Here is a 27,034-nt window from a genome sequence, read left to right as displayed (position 1 = left end):
CTCCCAGGCAGCCAGAGACTTGACAAGAGGACATAGTTTAAGGAAAGACTGGACGTGGCATTTAATGCTGTGGTCTAGTTGATACGTTGGTGTGTTTGGTCACATATTAGACTGGATTCCAGGGAGCTAGAGTAGATATTTGAGAGGGTGGTTGTTAAACCTGATGCAAATATGAGCCACCAAATCTGCTTCAGCAGTCGTGCTGTGCTGAGGGACTTTGATTTTACAGTTTTCTCCTATCGGCTAATTACTCATCTCAAGAAACTTTCCATTTTCCAGTGTTGCCTATTTGGGCGTGGATGGATAGTGTGTGACAGTTGCTGTATCTTGTTAGTTGAATATGCCAAGTAGATTGCTGAAAAGTTCTTTAAAGTATCCTCTTGGGAACTCATAAATTGATTTTTATTTTAAAGATATTTAGATTTTTGGAGCATAGTGCTGGGATATGATGAGACAAATACAAGAAGTTCATCTCAAATATACAGCTTTTGGAGCTTACCAAGAAAATGAGGAGACTGTATTTAATCTTCTTTATATTATTTTTTTAAGCAAATGCAGATTGCCACTGGCAACTGTAATGCAGGATTGATGGACTTTTTCAGACCTGCTCTGGCCTTTCTGACATACCATAATGTTAAATAACATAAATGCAAGTTTTAGTAAGTGGAAACAAATGCATGACTGTTTTAAATTTACCAGTTTATTATGTCTGAGGTCAATGTCATGCTTTAGACCAAAATTGCTGATATATGAAAATTTGTCAGAAGTAGACTGTTTCATCAGCTTTGCTTGATCCTAAGCCTATTTTTTAAACTCTGCGTTGGTTTCTGAAGGACAAATGCTATGAATCTTGTTTGCCTGATGCTCAGGCATTTCACTGCTTTAATATCAGGGGTGGGGAGTGTAAATGCTTGCCAGCATTTTAGATTGTGTACTGATGATGTATGCGTGGTACAAGTCCATGTGGCACAATATTAAAAATGGCTTGTTTTTTTCCTAGCATTGCTATTTCTGCTTCATCAGCAGTAGTAGCAAACAGCACTGGTGTTAACAGTGAAGACTGTTAAAATTGTGATGAATAAAACCAGCTATTTCTTTGCCAAGTAAGCATACTAAAGCTGTTAGATTAGAAAACACATGAGTTGCAATGTTCCACCAATAATAAAGCACTTTAAAGCTTTCTGTTGACATTTATACAAAGAGAACAGATGAGTATGCTCTATTTGGTTTTGAAGTCACTTTGATACAGACCTTACAACTGCCCACAAAAGAAGGAGTTTTGCAGGCTCTTCCTGCAAAAAGAAATGATTGCATTTTGACACCAAGAGTGCTGACAAATTGCTCGAAGTGCTGCCCACTTATCATTGGACTGACAGTTTAATGATCGAAAGTGTACTGCTAGATTGAGGAGCAAAAGACAAGTACCTATAGTTTTTCCAAAGCATTAAAAGATTTAAATTTCATTGAAATTTGAAATGCAAACACTTTTTTTTTTTTTTTTTTTTTTTGTGATACACTTGAGTTACTTGTGTGCCATATTCTCAGAGATAATGTTGAGTACTTCGTACTTTTGCATTTCTTCTGAGAGACTGTGTGTTGGTCTAGTGGATTAATGGTGTGATGCCACTTTGGTTTTTCTTCTAATTTTTTTACAATAAAAGTTGTAAAATTTGATACATGCTGTGTACCAGATTTTAAATTTGGTACATGCTGTGTTAACAAGGTTTTTTTTGTGCAGGGGTTGAACTCAGCACACTACTCATGTTGTAGTTTGAGTGCATGCACTACATTGGTCTTTAGAACACTTTCAAGAGAGATGATAATTCACTGGTCTTCAGAGATCTTAAGTAAGAGCAGAATATAACAGTTTCCTACTTTCTCTGCTTTTTTCTCTCCATTATTAGTAACATTTTCCATATTTTTGCAATATTACTGCATGCTGTTTGACACACTCTGTATTATATAAAACTAAGTGGTATCTAGTTGCAGTTGTCTGATGAATGGATAATGCTTTAATGGCACACAGAATTGGTTGCCTGCATGTAGAAGTTGTGGATCCGCATTCAGTGGATTTGGATCCTATGAAGTGGTAATTTTATGTCTGTTATATTAGTGTCTGTAACCTTTTTTTTCTAGTTCAGGGACTTACCTGATACCAAAAAAACTGGAAAAAAATTGTTACTTAAAAGTGACTCTAAAATGCCTAAAGTGATGACCTAGCAATAAAAACACTTGGCAAAAACACTAACTTATTGCACACATTTTGTTGCATTAAAAAAACTACACTGCATAGTAATAAAGAATGAGAAGGTACTTGATTCAAATAGTTCCTCACTTTCCCCCTCAGTGCAGTGCATGCTAGTCATGTGCATTTGAGTGGACTCACTAAAAGTGGTTTCTGATAGTTATTAGAATTCTTCACTTTTTGCAAAAAGCTATCGTGGAAATATGAAGGTGTTACTTGTGCTTCAGTTTAGTGTCATAGTCTGGAAGAAAAAAATACAAGAATTACTTTTGCCTGTCAAAATACATAAAATTACGCTGCATGTAAAAATTTTGATGTCGTTGATATTTTGGGCATAATTTGATTTCTCTGAGAAAGTAGAAAACTGAAACTGATGTTTTATGCATCAGTGAGATCCAAGTGTCATGTAGATTTTTAGCTATATGAACATAACTGTTATTCTTACCATAACTCTTAAACTTTTAACTGTAAACATTTTCTTCTAACTTTATTATTTTTTCATATGGAAACTAGCTTGTGCCTGAGAATCTTTGAAAGCCTGCTGCTTCACTTGGTTAAGGAAGCATGCCTGCTTGTGTTAGAAGATGATTAGTGTTTTGATTAATTCTGTATATCTTCCTGATTTTGACTGTTGGATTGGTCCAGTCCCATTTGCTGTGTATTGTAAAAGTAATGAATGACAGTTAAGGTCCTCTTTTGTTAGTTTCAAAAATGAAATTCTGTGTGTGTTGATGACTTAATGCGGTCTTAGGAAGAAACACAAGCTGAGAATTGCATCGGTTTAACTCTGTTTAAATGGATGCAGCTAAACTGGAATATCAGAAGATTTTAGTTCTTCAAATTCTTAGTTTTAGCTTAAACTACTGTTAGGGATTCTTCAGTTTAAAAACAGTAAGTCTGCTGCTCTTCCAAAAGATAAAACTTTATAATGTAGAAGAAGCTTTCATGGAGAGAAATAGTAAAGCTGTGGCCACTGGTGATGAAAGTGGTTTGCAGAGTGGTGGGACAGGAAGGATTTGTATCTTCTCAGTGATTTCCTACTCTGAATATTCTTACAAGAATGATTTATGTAAACCCATTTTATGTTCCAACCCAGCAGTCTTAAACACATGTGCAGAGTCTTACTTCCTCTGAAGTAATAATTGACAGCTGAAAATGAGTAACTTCTTGATGGTGTCTAATGTGATGAGAAAGACATGAACAGTGTTCCTTGTGCGTTCAAGGGGGAAGAATACTCTAAGTTTAATGAAGAAATCAAAACAGTACATATCTGTAGACAGATGTAAGCAGTATATCCTGCTTCGAAACATGTCTTTCTTAGGAAGGTATTAGAGAGATTGAAAAAATATGCTCTGTAGGTAAAAGAAACAAAAGATTACATTACTTGTATAGTTTCAGGGACAGAGGAAGAAGAATGTCCTCTGGACCAGAGTGCATGTCATTGCTACCATGGCTAATAGGTCATACTGTATTAAGGTGGAACAAGATAACGATGTTGAAACCAGTTTGTCTTTTCTTTTAAATTTATTTCTCCACTACCCTGCTGTGGGCAAGACAAATACATCATTTACTGCTAAACTTATTGATTAGAATGTATAGACCAGGGTATTGTTAAAGGTGAATATTGTAAGTTCTGAAATTCTTTGAGTTTCTGCTTTTACCTACAGTAGAGATGGGTACTGATATCCTTTCAGAAACCTATTAATGCATTGGCAGAACTCACAGGTTTTAGAGATATGGGGAAGCTGCTGTAAGCCTTTTTTTTTTTTTTTTAAGACAGAGGTAAAGTACCTAGAATTGTACTTAGATGTTCACTTGGAAAGTAAAGCTTCCCTTATTGTTGAATCAGTTGGCTTTCTGAGAGAGGGAAGAATTGTAAATGTGGAGGAGCTAAAGCTTTATAAATGAACTTGAAAAGTGTGATTTCATGAGAAAAATACCAAAGAAGCTCTTGGGCAAGGGAAAACCTACTTGGTAGTGTGTCAGAAATGTGAAATAAGTCTAAAAAAAGACTGTTTACTTGACTTCATTTTTTTTTAAATATGTGAAATCCATGCTAAAAATAAAAAGGTGTGCTTGGAGGATTTGACCTTCCTACTTTAGCACTGCTCCTCAGATTTTTAGATATTTTAATGTATTTCAGAACAGAATAAAATGGTACTTGCTGCAGCTTGAGAGAGCAGAGGTTTTATCTCCTCTAACGTGCTGCTGGTGATGCTTTCTGAAACCTCATTAACTCCTGGTAAACTTGAAGGAGGTGCTGAAAATACAGTACCACATAATTCTGTCAATACACATAACTGCCTAAAGCGAGTGGCAAAGTTGCAAGATACTTAAGAGACTAGAATCTTGAATTGGGTGTAATTGAGACCATAAAAGGAAAGGTTATGTCATCAAAATTCAATACTTTGTATGGAGTCTTGTTGAGGCACCAGAGGTGTGATTAAACAAGAGGCAGGTATGTGAGAAAATTGCTGTTAGTCATGAAAAAAAAGTAGTCTTGCCGATGTGTAGAAGGCTTCAAGCAGAATCTGAAAAAACTCAAACTCGGGAGACATATCAGACAGATAACTTCATGAGTTGTGCATTTGAGAGAATGCTTGTGGTTAGCTGCACTAATACCTTACGAAGGAAGATAGATTGTACTCCATCTGTAGTTAGGAGTGAGAAACAATGGGTGAACTAGAGATTTGATCTAATTATTTTATCATTTAAGTAGTAGTCCTTCCATTCTGTTAAATTGAAGAAAAGTGGAAAGAGAGTTTCACAGATAATGTGTTAGGCAGAAGTGGAGTTTTGAGACTGGATCAGCAGTTAAAGAAAACTGGGTATGCATGCCTGTTGTTTCATGTATTGCTTCTGAATGTTTCTTCTGAGGCCTTGGAGAAAGTATCTAAGACAAGAGAGAAGGTAAAATTCCAAGAAGCAGAAGAAATGGTAGCACTTGAGGAGCAAGTGATACTGCTGACTGATGTAGGTGACTGTCCCTGTCCTGATGTTTGTTACCATTACTGCTGGCTTGAATGTAGAGAGAGAAAATACAAACTTACACATGCCAAGAAAACTATAAAGTTCAGGTGTCTGGTCCTGTATTGGAGTTTTCTACTCCACTGAGTTGGTAGATATCTTCATTCTCTATCAACTTTGAGGCGTGATAGATGGCTTAGGTTTCTCACAAGCTGAAATTGAGGGGTAATCCTCAAGCCAGCTCTCATACTATCTGTGTGTGTTCTGAATGTTTGGCTTTCAAGTGTCATGAATGTGTCAGAGGATTATTTGCAAAATAAAGAGGAAAATAAAAGTTCATTTTCTCCTGTGAAGACTATGATATCTAATGTTAGTGATTATATTCTGCATGAAAGATGCATTTTAAAAGGAAAATTTTTATTTGTAGTTGGCAGCTACACAGTAGCTGTCAACTATAAATAAAAATGACTACATTGCTGCTTCTACAGACTGCCTAGCTTGTTTCAGTGTAGTGTAAATTAATGGAAAATCTGAAGAGAATGAAAAGGGAACATAGTATGCCAAAAGATAGTAGTATTTGTTCAAAGAGATGTGCTAAAGAATTTCTTTATATACTGCAACCAGTATAAATACTGGTTGCAGTTCTGAGGAATTTGTGCTCATTGCCAAAATCGTCTGTGTAGAAGGAGATGAGGATTTTTTTTTTCCTTCAGCTATGATTATATGGTGACAAAATTTGTGTTCCCCACTGTAAACAGGTGCTAACTACCGAATCATGTTACAGTACACGTGACTGTGTCAGTTTCCAGCAGAGAAACAACTTGTTCCTGAATATACATTTCAGAGATGTCTCCTTTCTGATGCTCTCCCCCACCCCAAAGCTTTTCAGCTAGTGAAATCTCTGCTATTAATCATTTGCCAGAGAAGAAACTGATTATGAAACAGAGGTTATATTAATCTCTTGTCTGCTGCTAGAGTTTCAAGTGACTTCTTTCTGTGGCTTCCTGTATTTAGATGAAAACATAAGATTTCTGTTTTCAGTGTCATGTTTAATTCTGGAGGTTTTGAAAGCAGTTGTTGCAATTCTGAGTAAAAGACTGGATTTACTGATTGCTTTGTTTACAGCCCATGCTATTTTCAGTCTTAACGCTTTGGGAACAATCCTGTTGAAATGTTAGTTTTTAGTTTGAAACTTGGTTAATACGTTAATTTTGGCTAGTTCTTCAGTGATACTGAAATAAACTCATTGAGAACATTTTTACACTATTAGAACTCCGTAAGTTATGAAATGTGGAACTTCTGATTCTTATAGCAGCAATTAAAATACCACGTTTAACATATTTAGAAGTAAAATGTGACTTCTTGTTAAATTACTTTTTTGGTTAAACAAAAGAAAACTTTGTGTTCATTCTCAGACTGTTACAGCTTAGTGACACTAATGTAGATTTGAATTAAATTGCCCATTTTTAACTACTTTGTTTGTAGCTACAAAACTGCATCTTCCAAGTAAATACTGCAAGGCGTGAGTAACATAGGTGCAAATGGTAGAAACAGTACTTACAAGTTCACCCTTGACATTCCCTGGTGCTCTTGAGGAGTTTTTCATTGATTTGAAATGAAGTAGTAGGGCTTCTGGGTGCACAGAGAGCTTGCCCAGGTCTCTGATACCACGCTTGGGTTTGTTATTTTCGTTATCTCTTTGGGGGTAGTCAGTAGAACAGTATCTACCAGTTTGTTGTCATACCATGTGCTCATAAACTGCACCATTAAGTTGTCCTATTTCCCATAGCTATAGTTAGTTAATCCCATAACTAGCAAAAGTACTGTATAGATGCATTTTTCTATTTTTTATGTTGGGTGCAGATTTCTAATTTTTTTTTTCTTTCTATCTGCTGTATTATTAAAAAAAAATAACTGTTTTTATACACCTTTTAAATGATGTGAGTAATCTTGTAAGCGTTCTGAGGAGGTGCATGTAATTTTTACTTCAATAGCTGAATTCCATAAACAGGATGAGTAGGCAGCAAATTTACAGACATGAAAGACATTTAAGGATGGGTACTGCAATTAAAAAAAAAAAAAACAACCAAACAAACAAAAAAAACCAGTTGAAAGCCCTGAAACAAAACAGAAGAAAAAAGACAAAACCAGAGCAGATTTTTCAGCTACTATGATGTTCACGAGAAGAGGAAGAAAATGGCATTAAGATTTGGGAAATAATAATAAGAGAAGATTGTCATTTTAGATTATAATCTGTTACTGTATTTAATGCCTAATATACGTTTTTCCCCCCACAGAAATTAGCAGAGTACGGAAAGACATGTATAACGACACATTAAATGGTAGTACGGAGAAGAGAAGTGCAGAATTACCAGATGCTGTGGGACCTATTGTACAGTTACAAGAGAAACTATATGTGCCTGTAAAAGAATATCCAGATGTAAGTATATCTTTTTAGTCCCTAAATTATTTTTTGATCCTTGTGGTCGTCTTTAAATGTAAATTTCATGTGATGCTACCCTTGGATCACACTGAGTTGCTTTGGATACTAGGGAAACAGTGTATGTTCCACTTTGCTTGATTTGTAGTGAGTGTGAGTGGAAGAAAGTTGCGTTAATACCAAATTAGTATGGATTGCTAAACCTTAGATGTAAGTTCCTAATTTTCTTGTTCATTCAGTGTTTTCCATCCTGAGACACCTCTGAAGTGAATTTTAGGAGGAAAGTAGTTCTTGGGATGGTGATTTTTTTCTTCTTGGTGTGTCTCTTAAGTCAGCTGCAGAATGCTTTGGAGCCCTTTAAAGACCTTTTAGAGACTGTACTTAGTCTCAATCACTGTTTGTCCCATACCTGTGTAACCAGTTCTGTTGCTTATAGAAGTGTCTTTATCTCAGGGTTGGTTGTCCTGTCCTCTCCCCTTTCCCCACCCCGCTTAAGCAGAATTCTTTGCTTGCCTGTCAATATTGTACACACCATTGGGTGTTCTGTTCTATTGTACACTTACCTTCTGAAGGAGAATGGTTTCATTTAACTAGAACTGTTTTGAATTCATAAACTACTTGGGAAGAACAGTCCTTTCAAAATCTACCCCAACTACCCCAAACCGTTTTCATTGATCAGTGACAAAATAAGAAACCGTGTTATTCTTCCCTAATAGAATGTATAGGTTCTGTTGCAGTAGAGGAGTGCAGGGTCCAAGTAAGGGATTTGCACATTAAAGTGATATAAAGTGGAAGAAAGTACAGAACAGCAAAAATGGAGGTAACGCGTGTATTTCTGTGGCTTTTCTTTGTATGCTTAATTAGATTGAGCTCTCCAAATGGAGTTTTATTATTTCAGTGCTGCTTAGAGCATACAGGCCTCTAAATAAACCTCACTGTGCCATGCTCCATTAAGAAAATTAAGTGCAAGTCCTTAGTCAGAACAGAATACTTAGACAAATGTCTTTTCTCCCTTTTCAAGTTTTCACGTAATTGTTTTTTCCTTTGGGGTTAAAATACCTGTACTGGGAAAAGTGTTCAAGGAATTTGCACTGGCACTAAGGTAATTTCTCTCCCCTTGTACTGCATTTTTCTTCCAAATTAAACATATGTGTGTCTGTACATCTATGTACATGCATACATGTCCCCATACCAAAACCAGTATTTCTTTTGAAACTCCTCAGTGTTACACATTTTTGAGAGCAATTGTCCTGTGCAATTGTGACCCAGAGCCATGTAAGTAGCTCTGGACTTAATACCTCCAGATATCTTAGAATTATATTGCTTAGTGGCTTTTTAGAACATTTCTTAGTTATTGAAATCTTGGTTTCATAACTTGACAGTGTATTCTTTGTGAAGAGTTGCTTTGTTTGTTGTAGTTTTTACCAAATTCGATGCCTGCTGTATGAGGATTATGAGTAAGAAAAAAGGTGTTGGATTTCCCTTAACTATTAAGCTACTCTTCTAGAAGTCAGGGATTTAGTAGCTTAGTTCTTCACTGCCAGGTAATTATCAATTATAGTGTAAATGAGCAGGGAAGAGTTTGTCTGTAGTTTCTGACAAAGAAATGGTTTCACTAGCTACTGCTAGCTCTTTGTTTTCTTTTAGAAGAAAGGCCTTGAAGTGGTCACTAATTTATTTTAATAAGTTCAGAAGTTGGAGAAGCTCGTGATTTGTGTACATGTGACCCGGAATAAAAAGTCTGTTGGCTTTTGTGAGATGATTTGAAGTGTGTGGTAGAAAATGCAAAGCTTCTGCTGCTGTGGTGAGACCTGGCAGTTCAAGCTTCACTGGGGAGCCAAGCCCGGTGTTCCCCGTGTGCTCCTGTATTTGTTCATTGCTACTTGGAATGGGATCTGCACAGCCTTAATAATTGGTTAATCAACTAGAATATACCACTACATACAAATAAAAAGCTGTGATTCAGTATGTAGGCCATTTCTAAAATCTTTCTGGAAGTTAGAAATTAAGTAACCTGCTTTGAATTCAGGCTAGCACAGCATTTAGAAGGTCTGGAGCACAGTGATTCCAAAATAATAAAAAAAAAAGTGTAAAATTCACGTGTAAGTATTAATTTCAGCAGTGAAGGTAAATTTGTGTGTAAAGAGAGAAATTGTTACCTGTGAGAATTTTCACAACAGTACATGAAACTTCTTACTCATATTCAGTAGTCAATTTAGTTGTTACCAGATATAGGAAAGACGTACTGTATAGACTATGAGAGTGAATTTCTCAGATAAATCTAGTTGATTCTTTCTATTGCCATAATTTTCTTCCAACTGACTATCTTGTATACATTACATAGATATAAAGTTGGATAAATGTAAAGTTGTCTAGAGAACAGTGACCAGAAACTGGTTTTCTGATGTATATTTAATAATATTTTTAGTAACAGAAATAAAAAAAAAATCAGCAAAATGTTAGGATGTTCTAATAAACTTTTGTTATGGTAAATATTTTTGACTTAGAATTTTGAGCATATTGGTTAGTTGACTGTAGTGCATACTACATAGTACTATAGTGCCATTTTGTGCACAGAATCCTAAGTTACCTGTGAGGCATAAAAATAGTGGTCTACTATAAGTTTAAACAAACATGCTTTATATGTGTGTATATATAAACATACACAAAAGATGAAACTGTAAATTTTCATAGCCTGCATCACTTTGATATTACTGTTTTACTATCCTTTGGTTATCCACACAAAATAAAGAATATATAAAATTAAACTTTAAAGCTAAAATCTATAAAATCCCCTGAAGACTCCTAATTTATTTTTTTTCTACTAGTGCATACTGAGTATTTTTAATCTAAAATTTATTTGAAGGCCATAGTTGATGCGAGGTTCAACTTGCCAAAAAATTAATTGACTGAAACAGCCTGTAGTGTTTAAATGCTGACTGTGCAGAGTCTGAATTTCTGCTTCTGTACTAGTAAGTGGAAGATACACAAAAATCTTGCTAGGCAAGAATTAATTTTCTTTGGTGTGTTGTGTTAATAAGGAGAATTTTTTCCATTATGTAGTCACAGTCTGATAAATTGTGTAACTGTTGGAATGGCCTCCTTTATGACACTTTTTTTTCATGGGAAGTTACTGTTGATTGGGTCTATTCGTATTGTTTTCTTTTAGCACCCTTGAAAGGTGCTTAAACTTTATAGAAATTTTAGTATTAAAACTGAGATTTGAGTTAAAACTTAGCTGTTCTGAACCATGTATATATGCTCCTGAAACTTGAGAGAGAACTTTTGCAGACAGCACCCAAGAAATGAAATTCCATTAATTATCCTTATTTTGCCCTTAAGTTAAAAGTGAGTTCTCTACAGAGTATTATTTGTACTCTCATGAAAGTCTTTGGTGTTAAATTTTGAAGTAATTTCCAATTAATGGAGAAATAACTTCGATCAGAATTTTAAAAAGTAATAAGAAAATATGTCGGAGAAATTGTTGAGCTCTTAAGAAACAGAAGAATGGAGGACAAGCTATTGTTTGTGGGTGAATAGTTAAAAGTCTTTAGCATTTCTTATGCTTCAGATAAATGATTAATTTTCTCAAATTTCCCTAGAGAGATGAGACTAAACTTTCTGCCTGATATCAATTTAAACAGTTCTTGGAATTAGTAACTACAAATGTTGAACTGAATAATTTTTTTTTTCTATTATAATCATGGCTTTATTAATAATAAGTAGCCTGTTCTTTCTGATTAATATGAAATTCTCTGTTGGAACACTTCTGTGCCTCTTCAGTAAAAATGTAAGAACTCAGTAATTATCGCATCTAAAGTAGCGTGTCCTTTGAGTATACTGAAGCTCAGAGGCCAGCAGTGATAAACAGCTTGTGCGTACTTTCTGACCATTTTAGTTAAAACTGTTTAATTAGTACAACACAACGATGAACACAGGGACTCATTTTACTATGGGGAGCTTACTGACAAAGTGTTTAAATCCTTTTTCAATTTGTAATATCACAGTTTAATAGCATCCCTAATATGGATTAGGAAAATGACAACATCATCTTTATTTATTGTTCTGATTCTTTTACTTAAGCTTTTCATTCCCTAGTGGTAAACAGGGAAGGAGGCTAAAAGACTTTGTCTTGTTTACCCTTGCAATTTGAAGGAAAGAGAGAATATAACTGATCTCTGTACATAAACTCCGGATACAGAATAATGGCAGGGCTGAAGGAAGATTTGGAAAATGGTCAGCTACTGATGGAAGTACAAATGTATATGAAATAACTAAAGTAGTTTGATTACTAATTTTCAGTCTTAGTAGGGTCATAGGAAAAACATTTTAATAGAAGTAAAGGGAACAAAAATTCATTTTGATTTTGAACTTTATTGTATTAAGGAGAGGCTTTATGTGCTCTGGTTGCACATGGAAAGGATATAGATTGAGAAAGGGCCCCTTTGTTTAGATGCTGTTAAAATGGAGACATGCCTTAATATCTGTATGAAGATTTTTTTTAACCCCTTCTAGCTAATGTTTTATTAGATATCCTTCCATTACTGACTGTCTGAATCATCTTTTGACAGTTTTTTTTTTTTTTTAATTTTTTGAAACATGCTAAACACTTGGTGGTTTGGGAGATTTGGGGTTTGTTGTTTTTTTGGGTGGGTGTTTTAGTTTGGGGGGTTTTTGGTGCAGGATGACAGATGCTGTCATAATTTTATTTATACATAAACTGGTCAAATCTCCAGAGCAAGTTTGTACTTGGAGGCAAAAGGGTACAAGACAGGCTCAAATACATTGGAATTAAAAATCCTATCCTATAGTCCCTTATAGTAATCTGCAGGCTGAGCATCAGCTCAGCAGTACCAATTAACTTGATCCATGTCTCCATTATTTTTTTCCTCTTGAGCTATTCAAGAATTTAGTATAATTTAGTTAGGTGATTAACTTGTCATTTATCTGTTAATGTTGTTCTTCCCATTTTATTCTTAACTAATTTTGCTGTTTGGTCTTTCTGTGTGTGTAAATGAAAAGGAAAGTAGGGTGGAAGTAAGACAGGTAAAGTAAGAGCTCAGTAAGTAGTATTTGCTTTGGCGATGTTCCCCTTAATATGTTTCAGAATGAATTTGGAAATCTGGGAGAAGAAATGAGTTGTACTTGTTAGTGCTAGGAAAGTTGAACATATTTGTTAGGACACCATGTTTTTATGTTGATGCTTGTATTAGTAACTTCTTCAAATTAGCATCATAATATTAAACTCCTAGTTATATATGCATGTTGATACACATGCCATGTCCAGCATGTGTATAACTCTCTCTGCAGCAAGCAGTGGAATATTTTTCTTTTTTAATCAGTATACAGGTCCAACTTGTAAGGGTAGGAATCTCCTGATCTGACATTAACAGCCACTGCTAGACATTTGGGTGCCTCTCTTCACCATGGATGAAGAGGACTGTGTGTATATGGGGATGCCAAGTGCTAAAGGAGAATGGTAGTCTAGAAAATTAGTGTAAATAGTTTGAAGATACCTGTTACTTTTCAGTGGATGAAATAAGTAAAATTATTCTAATAAATTAATTTTATTAAAAATGTTTAACTGTGGGAATTACAAAATTTGAGGTTGCAAAGGAAGTGTCCAGTGGAACTTCTTGAAATAGGTCTAGCAGTCAACATCCATCATGGTGGTTTTGCTCCTGTAGTGCCTTTCATTATGGCTCATCTCATTTTCTATGCAGAGTCAGGCTTTCAGTGGGCAGTCTCTTAGCTCTTGCAGGACTTAAGTCTGGGAGAGCTGGGTGCAAATACAAGGAATGAAAGTTCAGCTGTGAGGCAGATATTTGTGACATACTGATTTTGTTTTGTTTTACATTGAGGGTCTTTTTTCAGTCTGTTCTTTGAAATGTTTATTTTAGGAAAGAAGTGTTTTATACAGAGATGAGGAAGTGCTTCAGCATGATATTTTTGCTTGCTGTTGTGAGGTCAGGTACACTTCAGTACACCTGCTGAACTTGTTGGTAGTTTTCTGTGAATTGATGTCCTGTGTATTTTATTTGGGGACTGCAGTAAACATGGAAATACATCAATAAGTGCTGAAACAATACTTAACAGAGCAAGGTAGTGCTTGTGTTTGAAACACATAGGTGAATTTACAAATTACAGTTTAGACATCAGAATCCTTAATAGTTGTACTTTGTTACTCGAAGTCAGGGGCAGATCTTCCATCTGATTTAGAGAGTGGAAACAGGCTCTTGAGGGATATGGGATTTGAGAAGCACAATGTTTTGAGGAAGGAGGAAGAGACAATACAGCGAGAAAAACCCTTTATTGAGGATTATGTTTTTATTCCCCTCTGATTAGTTGACAGAAGGAGAACTATAGCACTAAGCTGTAATACTTTCCCCAGAAACTTAGCCTGGCAATTATAATACCATGCTGTCTTCATCCCCTCTCCCTGCAGTGGTCAGTCAGCTTTTGACACATATATTAGATATTTCTTCCTTTTTAGTAGCTCTGTAGTTTAGGTATTATTTTTTGTATAGTCAGATTTTTATGGAGTTGCCCTTGCAAAAGTAATTCGATGCTTTCCAGTCAGAGGACAGCAGGAGTTTGATAACTTCATATGGATAGGTAGGTTAAATGCTTGTCTTAGGTACTCATGTTTGCTCTGTGGTTTGCTGAGATAAGATGGCACTAAGACCAATCTAGAATTGCTATTTAAAATAGTTTTGAGTTCCAGTCCGAATACCAGCTTTTCTCTGTATCTCTCATAAATCATATGGTTAGGTAAAAATCAATTTACATGCCCTCAGTGGTAAAAGGTCTAGTGTTTGTTACTAGATTAAGTCTGCCCACAAACCTTGGAGGTGCATATTAATTTGAAGAAAAAAAGAAAAAGTTGCCTTTTGAGCAAGAGAGATGAGTTTTTTTAAACAGGTGTGCTGTTTTGATGTTATGCTATTTCTGAAGTTACTAATACATTTAAAAATGTACATCACTTGTCAAGGAAAAGTTTTCTGTGCAATGCTGCATCTATAGCAATCATTTCGGATCTAAATTAGTTCCATATTTCAGAAGAGCAGAGTTGTTTTGTTCCTCAAATATGTTTCATTGGTGTTGGTCACTTGGATGTCTTATATATGAGTCTTCTTGAGAGGAAGATTGTACAAAAATCCAACTTCGGGAATAAACTTTCCTTTTAGGCATTTCCTTCCTTTTTCCATGTTTTGTTTCATTGCTTGAGAATGGTTGTTTACCTGCCTTGGTTTAGAATGTATTTAAAATAAAACACAAATGCTGTCTAGGTATCTCTGCATTGGAGATTCTGGGTTTCTGTAGCTAATAGATATTCATCAATTGTAGTATGGATCTACTCAATTTATGAAATTAATCTCTGCTATTTTTTAATGCTAGTAAGAACACTAGTTGAACACTGTTGTTTAATTTCAGTCACTTGGCATAACATTAATTCATAGTTCTAAGCCTTTATATGTTTATTTTCTCTTTAAGAGCAATTTATAATAGTGAATTCTGGGAAGGCACTGATTCCTTTTCAAATTTGCTGCACTACTTTGAAACTGAGTGAATTCTTTTTCTTTCCAATACACTTAGTACTTTAAGAAAAATAATTTTACTTGATGAACAGCCAGTTAGTTACTTTTTACACCTTATTTGCACTCAGTTCTCTTTTATTATATGGTATAGCACTTCCTCTCTTCAAGAAAGCTCATGCACCTGTCCTAATTGTGTACATTCATCCATCCAACACTTCAGTTGCTCGGGTTGATTACTGCTTTTCAGAAGGTTTCTGTCTCTTTAGGGTACTAATGTAAGTTTGATCAGTATCTCTCAGCTGTGTGGTTTATAAACACTCAGAACATACTGATTCAAAAGTTCGAGTTTGTTCTAGTTAACATTGTGATCTGTGGTGTCAGAGGACACTGAGGACTCTGCCCTGTGGTCAGTGATACTGCTTGTTTTGGGAAGATTATCAATTAAATTGTGATTTGAAGTTGTCTTAAATATGCAGCAGTTTACCAGATTTTTTTTTTTTTCCTATGAAGTACAGGTGGTCTAAAAATGTGAATGGTGATTTAAATAGGTATCTCTGGATTGCTGTTCCATCTGGAAATGACCCTCTGTTATATTGCTAATGTATTTAAGTACTGATGATAATGAATATATTACTCAAATCAACATCTTAAATGTCTGGGTCATAATATTTAACCTAATTGCTTGAATTTTATAATTTGAACTTACTTGAAATTTTGATTTACCTTTTTTTAAAAAATAAATGTCACTTGCATTAAAAGTAAAGCAAAGTTGATGTCAGTCAACACAAATACTCAAACAATACATCTTGGGCTTCAGTGTCATTAGATTTTTTCAAATTTTTCTAGCCACAATAATTTGCATATCCTTTTTTCTTCCGCAAGTGCAAATGTTGCCCTTAAGACTGGAAAAATTGTAAACAATGGCCTTTGAGTCTTTGTGAAGGACTGCACTTTTTTCTGTGGGTCAGCTGATGGGCAAGCTAAAAGCAAGAGAGAGATATGAAACCCTGTCTTTGTAATATAGATGGGGCTGGAACATATATATCTCTAAATCTTAAGTCACTACAGACAGATAGACTGACATGTAACCCTGAAGTAAATCTCAAAGCTTTGATATAACTCTACCTTCTCCTGTTTTTCCTGTGATAAATATGAGGTAGTTCCTCTTCTGTTGCAGTGTCTGCAGTGATGTTGGTCATCACAGAACTGTAAGAAGTGGTAGTGCCCATCTTCTTACTTAAAAATCCCAGAGTAAAAGACAGAAGTCAGTTAGGAATGAAGCCTGAATGTAGCAGTTGTTGATAAAGTGCTCTTTTAGTAGTATTGTATACATTTAGGATAATAGATTCAATATGATATGATATCCAATGGTGCTGCTATCACACTGGACTGTAATACTGCTGCTCTTAGTGCTTGATACTGGCTGAAGCACATAACTCTGTAGTGCTTCTGTCTGTGGGGCTTGTACCTTTAAATGCTCTCAACAAGGTGGGCTTTTTAAGATGTTTGCGGTGCTTTTCAGTTTTCACTCATTTGTCTTTTTATGTGTTGCCTTCTTGCAGTTAGAACACAGACTTAAGGTTTGCTAAGAGCTTTTAGGAGAAGTCATTTAGAGTAAAGAAGGCAGATTAGACCTTAAAACACTAAAGGAAATATTGAGCTATCTTCTTTGTTTCTGACCTGTTCTGCAGATTTAGGTGTGAAATTTTCAAGTTTACTGATTATAGCAGCTGTAAATATATAAAGAAGACTTTTTGTAACATTTCCAATTTCCAATTTCCAGTTTAATTTTTCACTTCAAATACAGTTAACACTGAGAAATCTGTCATTTCTTTTTTTTTAGAAAAAATACTTGTACAACAGCAAATAGTCAATGATAGTTTCTAATCTTGCTTTTTTTTTACACTTGATTGAAGTATATCACTTAAGGTCTGTAGCAGAATGACAAATGCGACAGTTAGATAATCCTACGGGGTTTTGTTCTAAATTTTGGAAGGGTGATTGCTTTTTGTTTTGATGACACAGTTTAAAATGACTTTCTCTGATGTGTTTCAGTATTTTCATTGAATGAAATTCTAGACCTAGTTTGGTAAATAAACCCCTAATGAATGTGAAGTAGTATAAACTGTGTATAAAGCTATGACTAAGCATGATGTTTACTTAGAACGTGAGGTTTTATAGTTCTGCTTGTGAAATACTGGAAGTATTTTCAATATATTTAACAATAGAAATAGGTACTTCAGAATTTGATTTGTCTTAAATGAGGTAAGAATTCTGATTCTCCTTCCCCTATGAATTAGTAAAATTCAGTTTGTTTCACTATAGAGCTCCTAGTCTATGAATGAGATTGCAGTTGTTACCAATTCTCAAATGTGTGTAAAAGATGAAGGAGCAAAGCAAAAATTATCTAATATTTGTTCTGATTATAAATTACAATTTAGTCAGCTAAATGAAGCAATTAAAATCAGTCACATGAATGAAAAGCATGTTTATGTTTAGGAATGTTAAACACCTTACTTTTTCACTCACTTCAGAAGCCTGGTAAAATGCATTTTTTCCCAAAGAACATTGCTTGAATATGGAAACTTTCATCACAGCTCTATTTGGTAAGGCCTATCTTTACCCACAAAACAATACCATGCATCTTTATCATGGGGTTTAGTTGCTTGGTGAGATGCTTTACTGCTTTATTTTTAACTTTGCTTATGAAAGAGTGCTATTATGGAGGAAAAATAGTAATTGCTATTTATATAGTACTGCATTGAGGTCTTCTGATTTGGAAGTGTGCAATTTCTGTGTTTCCTCCCTTCCCATCTTCTAAGGTGGCAAATAAATGCATTTTTGCAATGTAGAATTATAAAAGACTGAATAATGCAGCATAAAATCTGTTGCCTTAAAGGGATGAAGAACTTTGTCTAAAGTTCCAGTAACTAATAAAATAAAATGAAGTGGTTACTGAGCACCTCTTCTTTGCATAAACTTAAGTATAACCTCAAAGCCTGTTTCTGTGAAGTCAGTTTTTCCTTTTGAGGGGAGGAAAAGCAGCTGCATTTATCTGGTAAATTAAAAAAGAGAATAATGTCCCTTAAGTACAAGAATTCCATTTCTGTTTAGTAGTTTTAACTATGGTATCTGCAATGGTGCTCCAACTTCAATGTATCTTTCTCACTTCTAATTACTGAGAAATGGAAGTAGTCTACAGCTAAATTGCCAGCTTTAAGTGCCTTGGGTAATGTCATATGTGGTCACATCTAATTAAAAGGTATTATTATGGAAATTAGTTGTTGGACTGTATATCCTGAGGATCCTTTGTTACTGGACTATGAGTTTAATGATGTAAACTGTGAGGCTTAGAGGGCACTGCTGGATGCTATGGTTAGGCTTGGAGACCGATTTACACACAGCACAACTTGTTAATTCTCTAGATAAATGTGTCATGATTCCCAAGTAGAGCATGGAATTGAACAATTTTTACTCATCTCCTGGTGTTATTGAAACTGATGCCTTGTCACTGTTCTGAAAACCTCATCTTAGTGAATAGGATGAAACAGATTATTCACTATCTCGCTTAAGCATGCCTACTGTTAGATTGTTCCCAGGATCTGATTTCCTGAGAGAGTTTCTGTTAACAATCTTTCAATTACTGTTTAAAGGTTTTTATGACCACTTAAAGGAGGGAACTAGCAAACTGTTCTGTGGGCCTTTAAATAATTGCAAATGGGAATCTAATGATAACAGAGATTCCCATTTTAAAACCATGAAATTGTTAATTTGTCTATCTTTACAGCTTTTTCACTTATGTTGATAATTCTAAGCAATTTAAAATCCAATTATTTCTAAAATACGACAGTAATTAGATTAGTGTTTTTACATGAACAGAACATGTAGCATAAAAAAATCATTTCGAGAGATATTATTTTAGTTATTTGAAGTGGAATTGAAACTACCCAATTGAGATTCTCTTTAAACTTGTGCCATGAGGGAAAGGGTTAATGTTAAAACCAATATTAAATGGAAAGGAAATGTGACTTTAGTTTATATTATAATGTACAAAAAGTATTGACAAAGCAGAGGCAAAGCAAAAACATGCTAAAAGAACAAATTGCTGTTTCACTAAAGATCTAAAGGTAATATGCAAACAACTACACAATTTATAAATAGTAAAAATTAGTCCAGAAGTGGTGGGAGGGAAGCAAAACCCAAAAGGCTTTTTGCTTCAGGGTGTTTGACAAGGCATGGCTTCTGTCTCTGGTAACTGATAAGGTCTCTGCTTTGTTGTTGTGTGTTCTTGTATCTTCTGTCTGCTGATCCAGCCCGCAGTGTTGTCAGCTCAGAGAGGAATGTCAGGAGGCTGGAGCAAAAGGGACATTAAATGGTTGACACTGAGGGATGGCAGTAAATGAGATGGGAGCTAAATATATAGGTTTGTGACATTCTAGCAGCTGGCTAAAGTCGTGCTGTTTGTTGCTTGGGTATACTAGCCTTAAAAAGGAAGAGAATGCATTGTAGCACCGAGAAGAAAAAAAACAGCTGGTGGCTTATCAGTCAGCCCTAATGACAGAGAAGGTTAAAGAGTTTGGAAGGACAAATCTTGAAAGAGGGCTTTTATTAGTAACATTAAATTTTTAATTTGCTATTAGTAGTTTTATAAAACTACTCTAAAACTTGACTTGCTCAATGTAAAAAAGGTATGAATGCTTAGTTTGTTGTCCAAATAAAATTACTTTAAAAATTTGCTTATTTACTTTTGATCCAAGCAGTTTCTTAGGTGATTTTTACAATAACTTACTTTTGATGTTTTCTTGCTCCATAATGGGACTCTTGGAAACAGTTGGGTACTTGATTAAGTATCTTGGAGTTTAATGCTTAACTTAGAAGAAAAAAGGCTTGTTTTTTTTAATAGATGAAAGTATGAATGTCCTCAAATGGTATAAACTTTATATATCTTAATCCCCATCTTTATTAGAAAGACAGAAAAGTGCCATGTGATTTAAATATGATTTTGTGTTAGACTTTCAAAATACAAGTTAATGTTTGGAAAAATCTGTGTCTAATTGCTTAAAAGCTTAATATTTGACATCTAACTTAAAACTACATCTAGTTCTTGCAGTGAAGGCTGTTTGAAAGTAAGCTTGAAATAAGTACAGCACTTTAATTGAAAGCTCAGTCCTGCTTGATACTCTTTGCTGCTTCTTCATGTGTTGAGTTTTTTACAGTTTCTTCTCAAGAACCTGTTTAGTTCTTGAACCCAGACTTGCTTGTTACCAGCTGTCTTACAGCTGACTCAAAGAGTAGTGAAGAGCAAAACCTCACCTGTGGCTCCTCAGCAAATAAAGTGGTAGTGAAGAAGCCTTTCTGTCCTTTTCTGTACTCACAGGGAGTGTCTGTGTTGGTGGCACTCTGATGCTGCCCTCACCAGCGCCCTGAAAGAAGCTGTGGGCTAAAGATGTGAGACTGTAACAGGTTAAAGCCTTCCCTTTTTGCTTTTAGTGTTCCTTGTGCTGTGGCATACTCTGACAGGATGGGAAGAGATCAGGAAATTCCAGATGATCTGCTCTTAGAGGGAGTTGGTCTGTCCCCTTCCTTAAAGTTTGTTGGAGTGTTTGTGGAAGCGAGGTGTGACCGAGCAGCTTAGTGTCAGCTTTTACAAGACTGCAGCAGTGATCCTTGGGTCTCATTTGTCTTAATGATAAGAGCTGGTTTTCTTCTTATTATAGGAGCACCTTCTGCTTGTTACAGTAGTACTAGCAGTGTGCTTTTCTATCATTTTGAGATAGTCTTGCATTAGTTTATGTGCTTGTCTATGTTTTTCTTCTCTTCAGTTCAGGTGGATTGTATGTAGCAGGATGATGCACCAGATAAGATTTTTCAGGCATTGAGTAAAAGGGATTAGAGAGATTTGAGCTGCTTTGCTCAGGGAGTTTGATATATTGTGTTTAGGCAGATTGACTTTTTAATGTACCTCTGTATAGAGAGATTTATGGCTGTGAAGCTGTATAGTAATTTGAAAATCTTAGTATATTATGCCATTTCTGAAGTGCTGGTTCCCTTTTTTAATTAGCACAGCAGCTCTTTGTGGATCTTCATTTTGAATTCTGTAACTTGTTTAGGCCAACACCAATATTACCCATGTGTTACATTTTACAAAAATATCAGAACAAGTGTCAACAGAATTTAGCTAATCTGATAAACTTGGCTTTATTTCTTCTATATACCTAATGTAGTTTATTGATAGTTTTAGCTTTTTTTCAAGGGGTTGTTTCATTCTGCACCGTAATGAACAGAAGCAAACGGCTTTTACAGCTTTATGTTAGAGGTCAGTAATTTAAGAGTTATTCTTAAATTGTCTCTACCTTTCTAGACTGTTATGTGACTTCCACTGCTTCTCTTGAAAGGATCTTATGGAGTGCAGCATCTTCAATGTTTTGAAATTTCTTGATTCTTGATGATATGATGTAAGGTCTTACTCATTTTCAAAAAACATAGCTCTCCCTTTAGATGTGGATTGCTTTCTACCTTCCATCTGAAGGTTCCATTATCTTAATGCCAAAACTATATGGTGAAGGTGTAATTTTTCTGCAGGAAAATGGAAAAAGATTTGTTACTCAATCCTTGGACAGTAAAGCTTCTTAGTATTCACTTGATTTTGAACTGAATGGTAAATTTCTTGGCATAGATGTTTACATCTTAAGTTAGTTTTTAGGAAATGAAACTGAAAACAAAAAGATATTAGATGTGGTAATTTGCCAGATCTAGAAGATTAGGATACCTGATTTTTGGTATGCTGTTAGATAGACTGATGTTCAAATTGGTCAAAGAATTTCTGAAGAAATTATGTTAGCTCTTTAGCAGCTAGTCTTGGAAAACAATGACTTTGAGATTAAATGTACTACAGTTGTGTTAACATAGAAATTATTCTGTTCTTTTTGCACCTGTGATAACACATGTATACATTGTGTTTAAAAGTAAAGTAGAATCTTCTGCCTGGAGGAGCTGAAAATATATTTTCCAAGAAGACTATGTTAGTGGTTCAGTGTTGTTTCAATGGATGAAAATTAAGTCAGATAACATTTTGAAGATACTGAGTTTTGTATATACAGGAATTACTATGTCTTGAATTCTTATGACTGTATTCTGATGATGAGTTCTGACAGATGCCTATTTCAAACAGATGGTAAATGAAAACTGTGTCTTGGCTTCTCTGATTAGTTGTAATGCATTCAGCCAACTACGTGTAGCTACTCAGATGGTTCTGTCACATTAATTAGAATTTCAGTGGTAAAAATGAAGTTTATTTAGGTAAATATCTAGCTATCATTATATTTCATTAAAAGTTTTTCAATACCTAACAGAAACAACACCAAGTATTTAATTTTAATTTACCAAGTCTTCCTTTAAATTGAAAGTTTAGAATTTGGAGAAAAAAGTTCTATCCTTCAGTTGTATCCTTTAATCTGTGCTTTGAGATTTCTTTGTTCTTTAATCAAGAAAGCTGTATTACCATTATTAAAATTACCTGGAAAGCTAGCCTGATTTTTATTTTATTTATTTCATTTTTTTATAGATCTGGTCTAATGTATTTACATGAAGTTTGTAAAGCTGTTTGTCAGTTAAACATGCTCTCAAAGCCTTCAGCAGAGGTTATTAGAGGTGAATGATGTGGATTTAAAGGATTTAGTAATTCATTCTAAATCCCAGCTATACTTTTTAATTTTTTTCTTTTTTTGAGCGTTTTAAGCATTAGGATGTGGTCTGCTGGGTAAAAAATGATATATTTTATTGACATCACATGGATAATCTGGTTTGACTAGCTTACAGCTGCAGTGATCAGAAAGATTCTTAGCTTTTTGAATGATCACTATATCAGTGGCTGATATTCTGCTCCATCAGGAACAAATGCGAATAATCTGTAATAATCTGTAATGGGCAAGTCAACTCTACCAACAAAGCTAACATTGCAAATCACAATATGTAAATTGTGGCATCCTTACAGGATCTGAAGGGACCCTGCAAGAGAGCTGGAGATGGTCTTTTAGGATAGGTCAGGGGGGAAGTTGACTTAAACTGAAAGAGGGTAGAATTAAATTAGATGTTAGGAAGAAATTCCTCACCCTTAGGGTGGTGAGACACTGTTGCCCAGAGACAGGTTGCCCAGAGAAACTGTGGATGCTCCATCCCTGGAAGTGTTCAAGGCCAGGTTGGATGGAGGTCTGAGCAGCCTGGTCTGATGGAACGTGTCCCTGCCCCTGGCAGGAGTTTGGAATTATATGATCTTCAAGTTTCCTTCCAACCCTAACTGTTCTATGATTTTATCAAATGCAGTACGTTGATATTTTTATTTTAAGAACGTTATGTTGCTGTGGTGTTGAGACTTTAATCGTATGGTGCTGCTTCATAAAAACCAATTTAGTTTTTATTGTAGCAAGCAATATTTCTATTCAAATTAATCACCCAGTTAATATAATCTCAGTTTTCTATCTGAAATTATATGGTGTGCTGTTTATTTTGGCACATTCCAGAACACAACTGGAAGTTATATTCCATTTGTTAAATAATGTTACAGTGCCAGAATACAGGTACTAGCAAAGATAATTTAATTGTTGAATAGGACTCAGGGTCGCCCTTTGAAAATGTAATATTTGTGATTCTAGTAAATAACAGAACTACTTGAAGTGGCAAAATCTTAAATTGAAACAAATCTTGATGTCATGTTATAAACCTTGAAAGTTCTAATTTATTTTACCACCTGTTTTTAATGTTACTTAGAAAATAGCACCACTAAGAACTAAGAGATGAGTAATTTTTAAGGTAGACCTAAATATTTGTTATGCTAATCCATCCTTTAAACCATTAAACACGTATTGCTGATATCCAAGAAGGGAAGGCAGCAGTTCTTAGTCCTATAGCGAGAACAAGGTGCTGCTGTTCATCATTGATTGTTTACTGTTGCCTCAGTGAAGTTTTACTGGAAAACATAGGTGAATTTCTATCCGCATTTCTGTGTAAAGATGGTGTGTGGAGTCTGCGTGGGCCAGGTCTGTTTACTGATTGTCCAGTGAATGCCAAGTACCATGCTCAGTTTTTGTGAGCCAACCAATGTGCAGCGTGTGTGTGTTCATTCAAGAGATTTTATTTGGTTCTGAACATAATGTGAACAATTCAGTGTTTGAATTGTGCTGATGGCCCCAGCTTTCTAGATGAGGTGAGTTAGAGGTTAAACAGCATTGAGGCAGACTGACTCATGCATGCCATGAAATATAAATACCCCAGTACTTTGAAGAGAGATTGAAGTTGTTCTCTCCTGCTCTACATAGTGCTTACTAATAAGTTTGGTAAAGTTTCTGGAGATCTTTCTCCTTTCTGGACATCTCATAGAATCTGTACTGTTCTGATTGTTTTAAGAAGCTGTGCTGGAAAACCCAGTTAAATATAATGTAATTTAAAGGAATTTAAAATGTTACCAAAATTACTCCTACACTGCATTATGTAATATTTAAATGTAGTTCTGGGATAGAATAATAGATACAGGTATTTGTATGCAGAGAACTCATTTCCTCTGTTACTACCTGCATTTTTCATTGGAACCTCTGCAATGAGTAATAGGCAAAACCTTTGCACTAATGTGTTCTTTTCATTTTCCTCCAGTTGCTGATATTTTTTGTATAATATATCAGACTTCAAAACACTGAATGTTAACTTTGTTCTCCTGCTGCACAAATACTATGTTTTAGTAATGTATTACAATTACGTTCATATCCTTTGTTTTTTGCATTAATACATTTTTGAACTAGACCGAGCTGGTCTCACTCCCACAATAATTATCAGTTCTTTCTCATAACAAGACAAGTTACTATCTGGCTTTGATGTTGAAAAGTGATTATGGTAACTGAACTAGAACCCAAAAAAAAAAAAAAAAAGAAACCCAAAATGCCCCCAACCCTATAATCTTTGTTAAAAATGTATGCAGTGTACTAAATAAATATGGAACCAGTCTGAGTGCATTAAATATGTATTGAAAATTATTCTTAGCCATTTAATACACTAAGGAAAGGAAAAGAAATATTTTCATTATCTGCTTTCTAAGATGCTGTTCTCCTCTTTGTGACCACTCAAATTTTAGAGAATTAGAACTGCATTAAATATTTTAGCTGTAGTGACCCTTTTATTTAATGTTGGGGATTAAATTGCTCACACTTGAAGTCATCTCAGAGGTAGTTCAACAGATGTGCTGGAAGTTCTGATTTTGTTTATCTAGCACAAAAATACCTAATTGAAAATATGCCAGATCCTGATTTTCTGACAGTTGATAATCTGTATTTTGTTTTCCAGTACCTTAATGGTTTTATTTTTGTGTTTAAGTGATGAAGAGATTATTTAATGGTAATTTGCATGTATAAGTTTCTTACAGCACAGCATTTCTAATTTATTACTTAACTCCATCACTTAAATGCTTCAATAGTTCTCATTTAGCTTTGATTATAGTATTAGAATAGTATATATCAGATACACATGGCACATGTAAGTGGATATATTTGACATAAGCAGATTATATGTCATACTGATATTCACTACATGTGTACTTTGGCCTTTAGTTGGTTATTTTGCTTAGAAAACATGCCATATTTAGGAATTGAGCGAATGTTTCTCATGCATTGTCTGCAGCAACTCTTCTATTACCAGTAGTTAGGTGGGTTTGGTAGCGACTTGGGGAAACATCTTCAGGTGTTGTCACTAGCAGTTTTAACTGCTACCTAAAGTTAGTTTGTATATAAAAATTAACTTCTAAATGTGGTTACTATTGTCTGTGTTCACTGTGTTGACAATGATAATACCATCTGCTTTGTCAGCCTCTACTTCCTTTAAAATCTCATCAGATAATCTGTTTTTCTTAACCATGTTACAGAATTGCCAAATTGGGCTGGAGGACATTTAATCCTCAAACTACATGTTAATGCAGTTAGTGAAAGATTTCACAATTTCAGCATTATTCTTGAAACATTATACTTTTCCCTCTTGATTTCCGAAATATATACAAGTGGCTGTTTATATGAACTTGGCCTTCTTTGTTTTTGGTTAATCTATTATGTGCTTACTGAGTATGGGATGCACTTGTTTTTATTTGATAGTAGTTCTTACTGCTTCAAAAAAGCTGTGTAGCTGTTTTCTGTTAAGTGTGGTGTTGAATCACTGAAAATACTTAAAAGGGCATGAAATATATCTGAGGTTTTGTCATCATGGAAAAAGAAACTTTCTGTTCTGTTAATCCCAACCTACCAAAAAATGTAGTAGTATCATCTTTGGTATGGGAGGAGATAGTGGCAACAGTTTCAAGTATTTAAAGAATTTTGACTGAAAGAAGGAGGTGGGGGCTGTAAATGTTCACTATTTAATCCATAACTGCTATTTTACTGGCAAATTACGTGTGTACAGGTGTAAATGCTAATTTTCTTAACAGTATGTGTATGTGTTTGTACAGAGAAATACCGCTGTGCTTGTAAAAAAAGCCCCAAAAACCCAAAAAGCAGCAACCAAAAGCCAATATTTTGACAAAGTCGTTATTGTAGAAACGGTTAAATGGTCATGATATACTAATGGAATAAATATTAGAAAATGTTATTGCTAGAAAGCATGTGCAGTGTAAAGTAGGGTAAATTACCCATTTGTCATTTCTTTTTTTCCTATACAATGTTTCAGATTACTTTCTCAGAAATTCATTCTCAAAGGTACCTATCTATAATTTTATTCTACAAGCTTTGTTTTCCTTATTAAACACTAAACTACCTAACTGAAAGTATGCAATCTTGCGGTTTAATATGCTATATTTTCTTTTCTAATACCTCAAGT

The 27,034-nt window shown here is 34.8% G+C and overlaps 1 protein-coding gene across 10 annotated transcripts in view; it reads left to right on the top strand.

Annotated features, from left to right (window-relative positions):
* QKI (QKI, KH domain containing RNA binding) overlaps positions 1 to 27,034 on the top strand; it is a 150,767-nt gene that overhangs the window by 29,789 nt on the left and 93,944 nt on the right. For all 10 annotated transcript variants that reach the window (XM_068185228.1, XM_068185229.1, XM_068185236.1 and 7 more), the window contains exon 2: positions 7,510 to 7,652. In XM_068185228.1, the coding sequence (XP_068041329.1) occupies positions 7,510 to 7,652 (143 nt within the window). The remainder of the gene's footprint in view (positions 1 to 7,509; positions 7,653 to 27,034) is intronic.

Source organism: Anomalospiza imberbis, chromosome 3, assembly GCF_031753505.1.
Source record: "Anomalospiza imberbis isolate Cuckoo-Finch-1a 21T00152 chromosome 3, ASM3175350v1, whole genome shotgun sequence".
NCBI classification, from domain to species: domain Eukaryota; kingdom Metazoa; phylum Chordata; class Aves; order Passeriformes; family Viduidae; genus Anomalospiza; species Anomalospiza imberbis.
The sequence above is the reverse complement of the archived record's forward strand: the minus strand, read 5'-3'. Positions and strand labels throughout refer to the sequence as shown.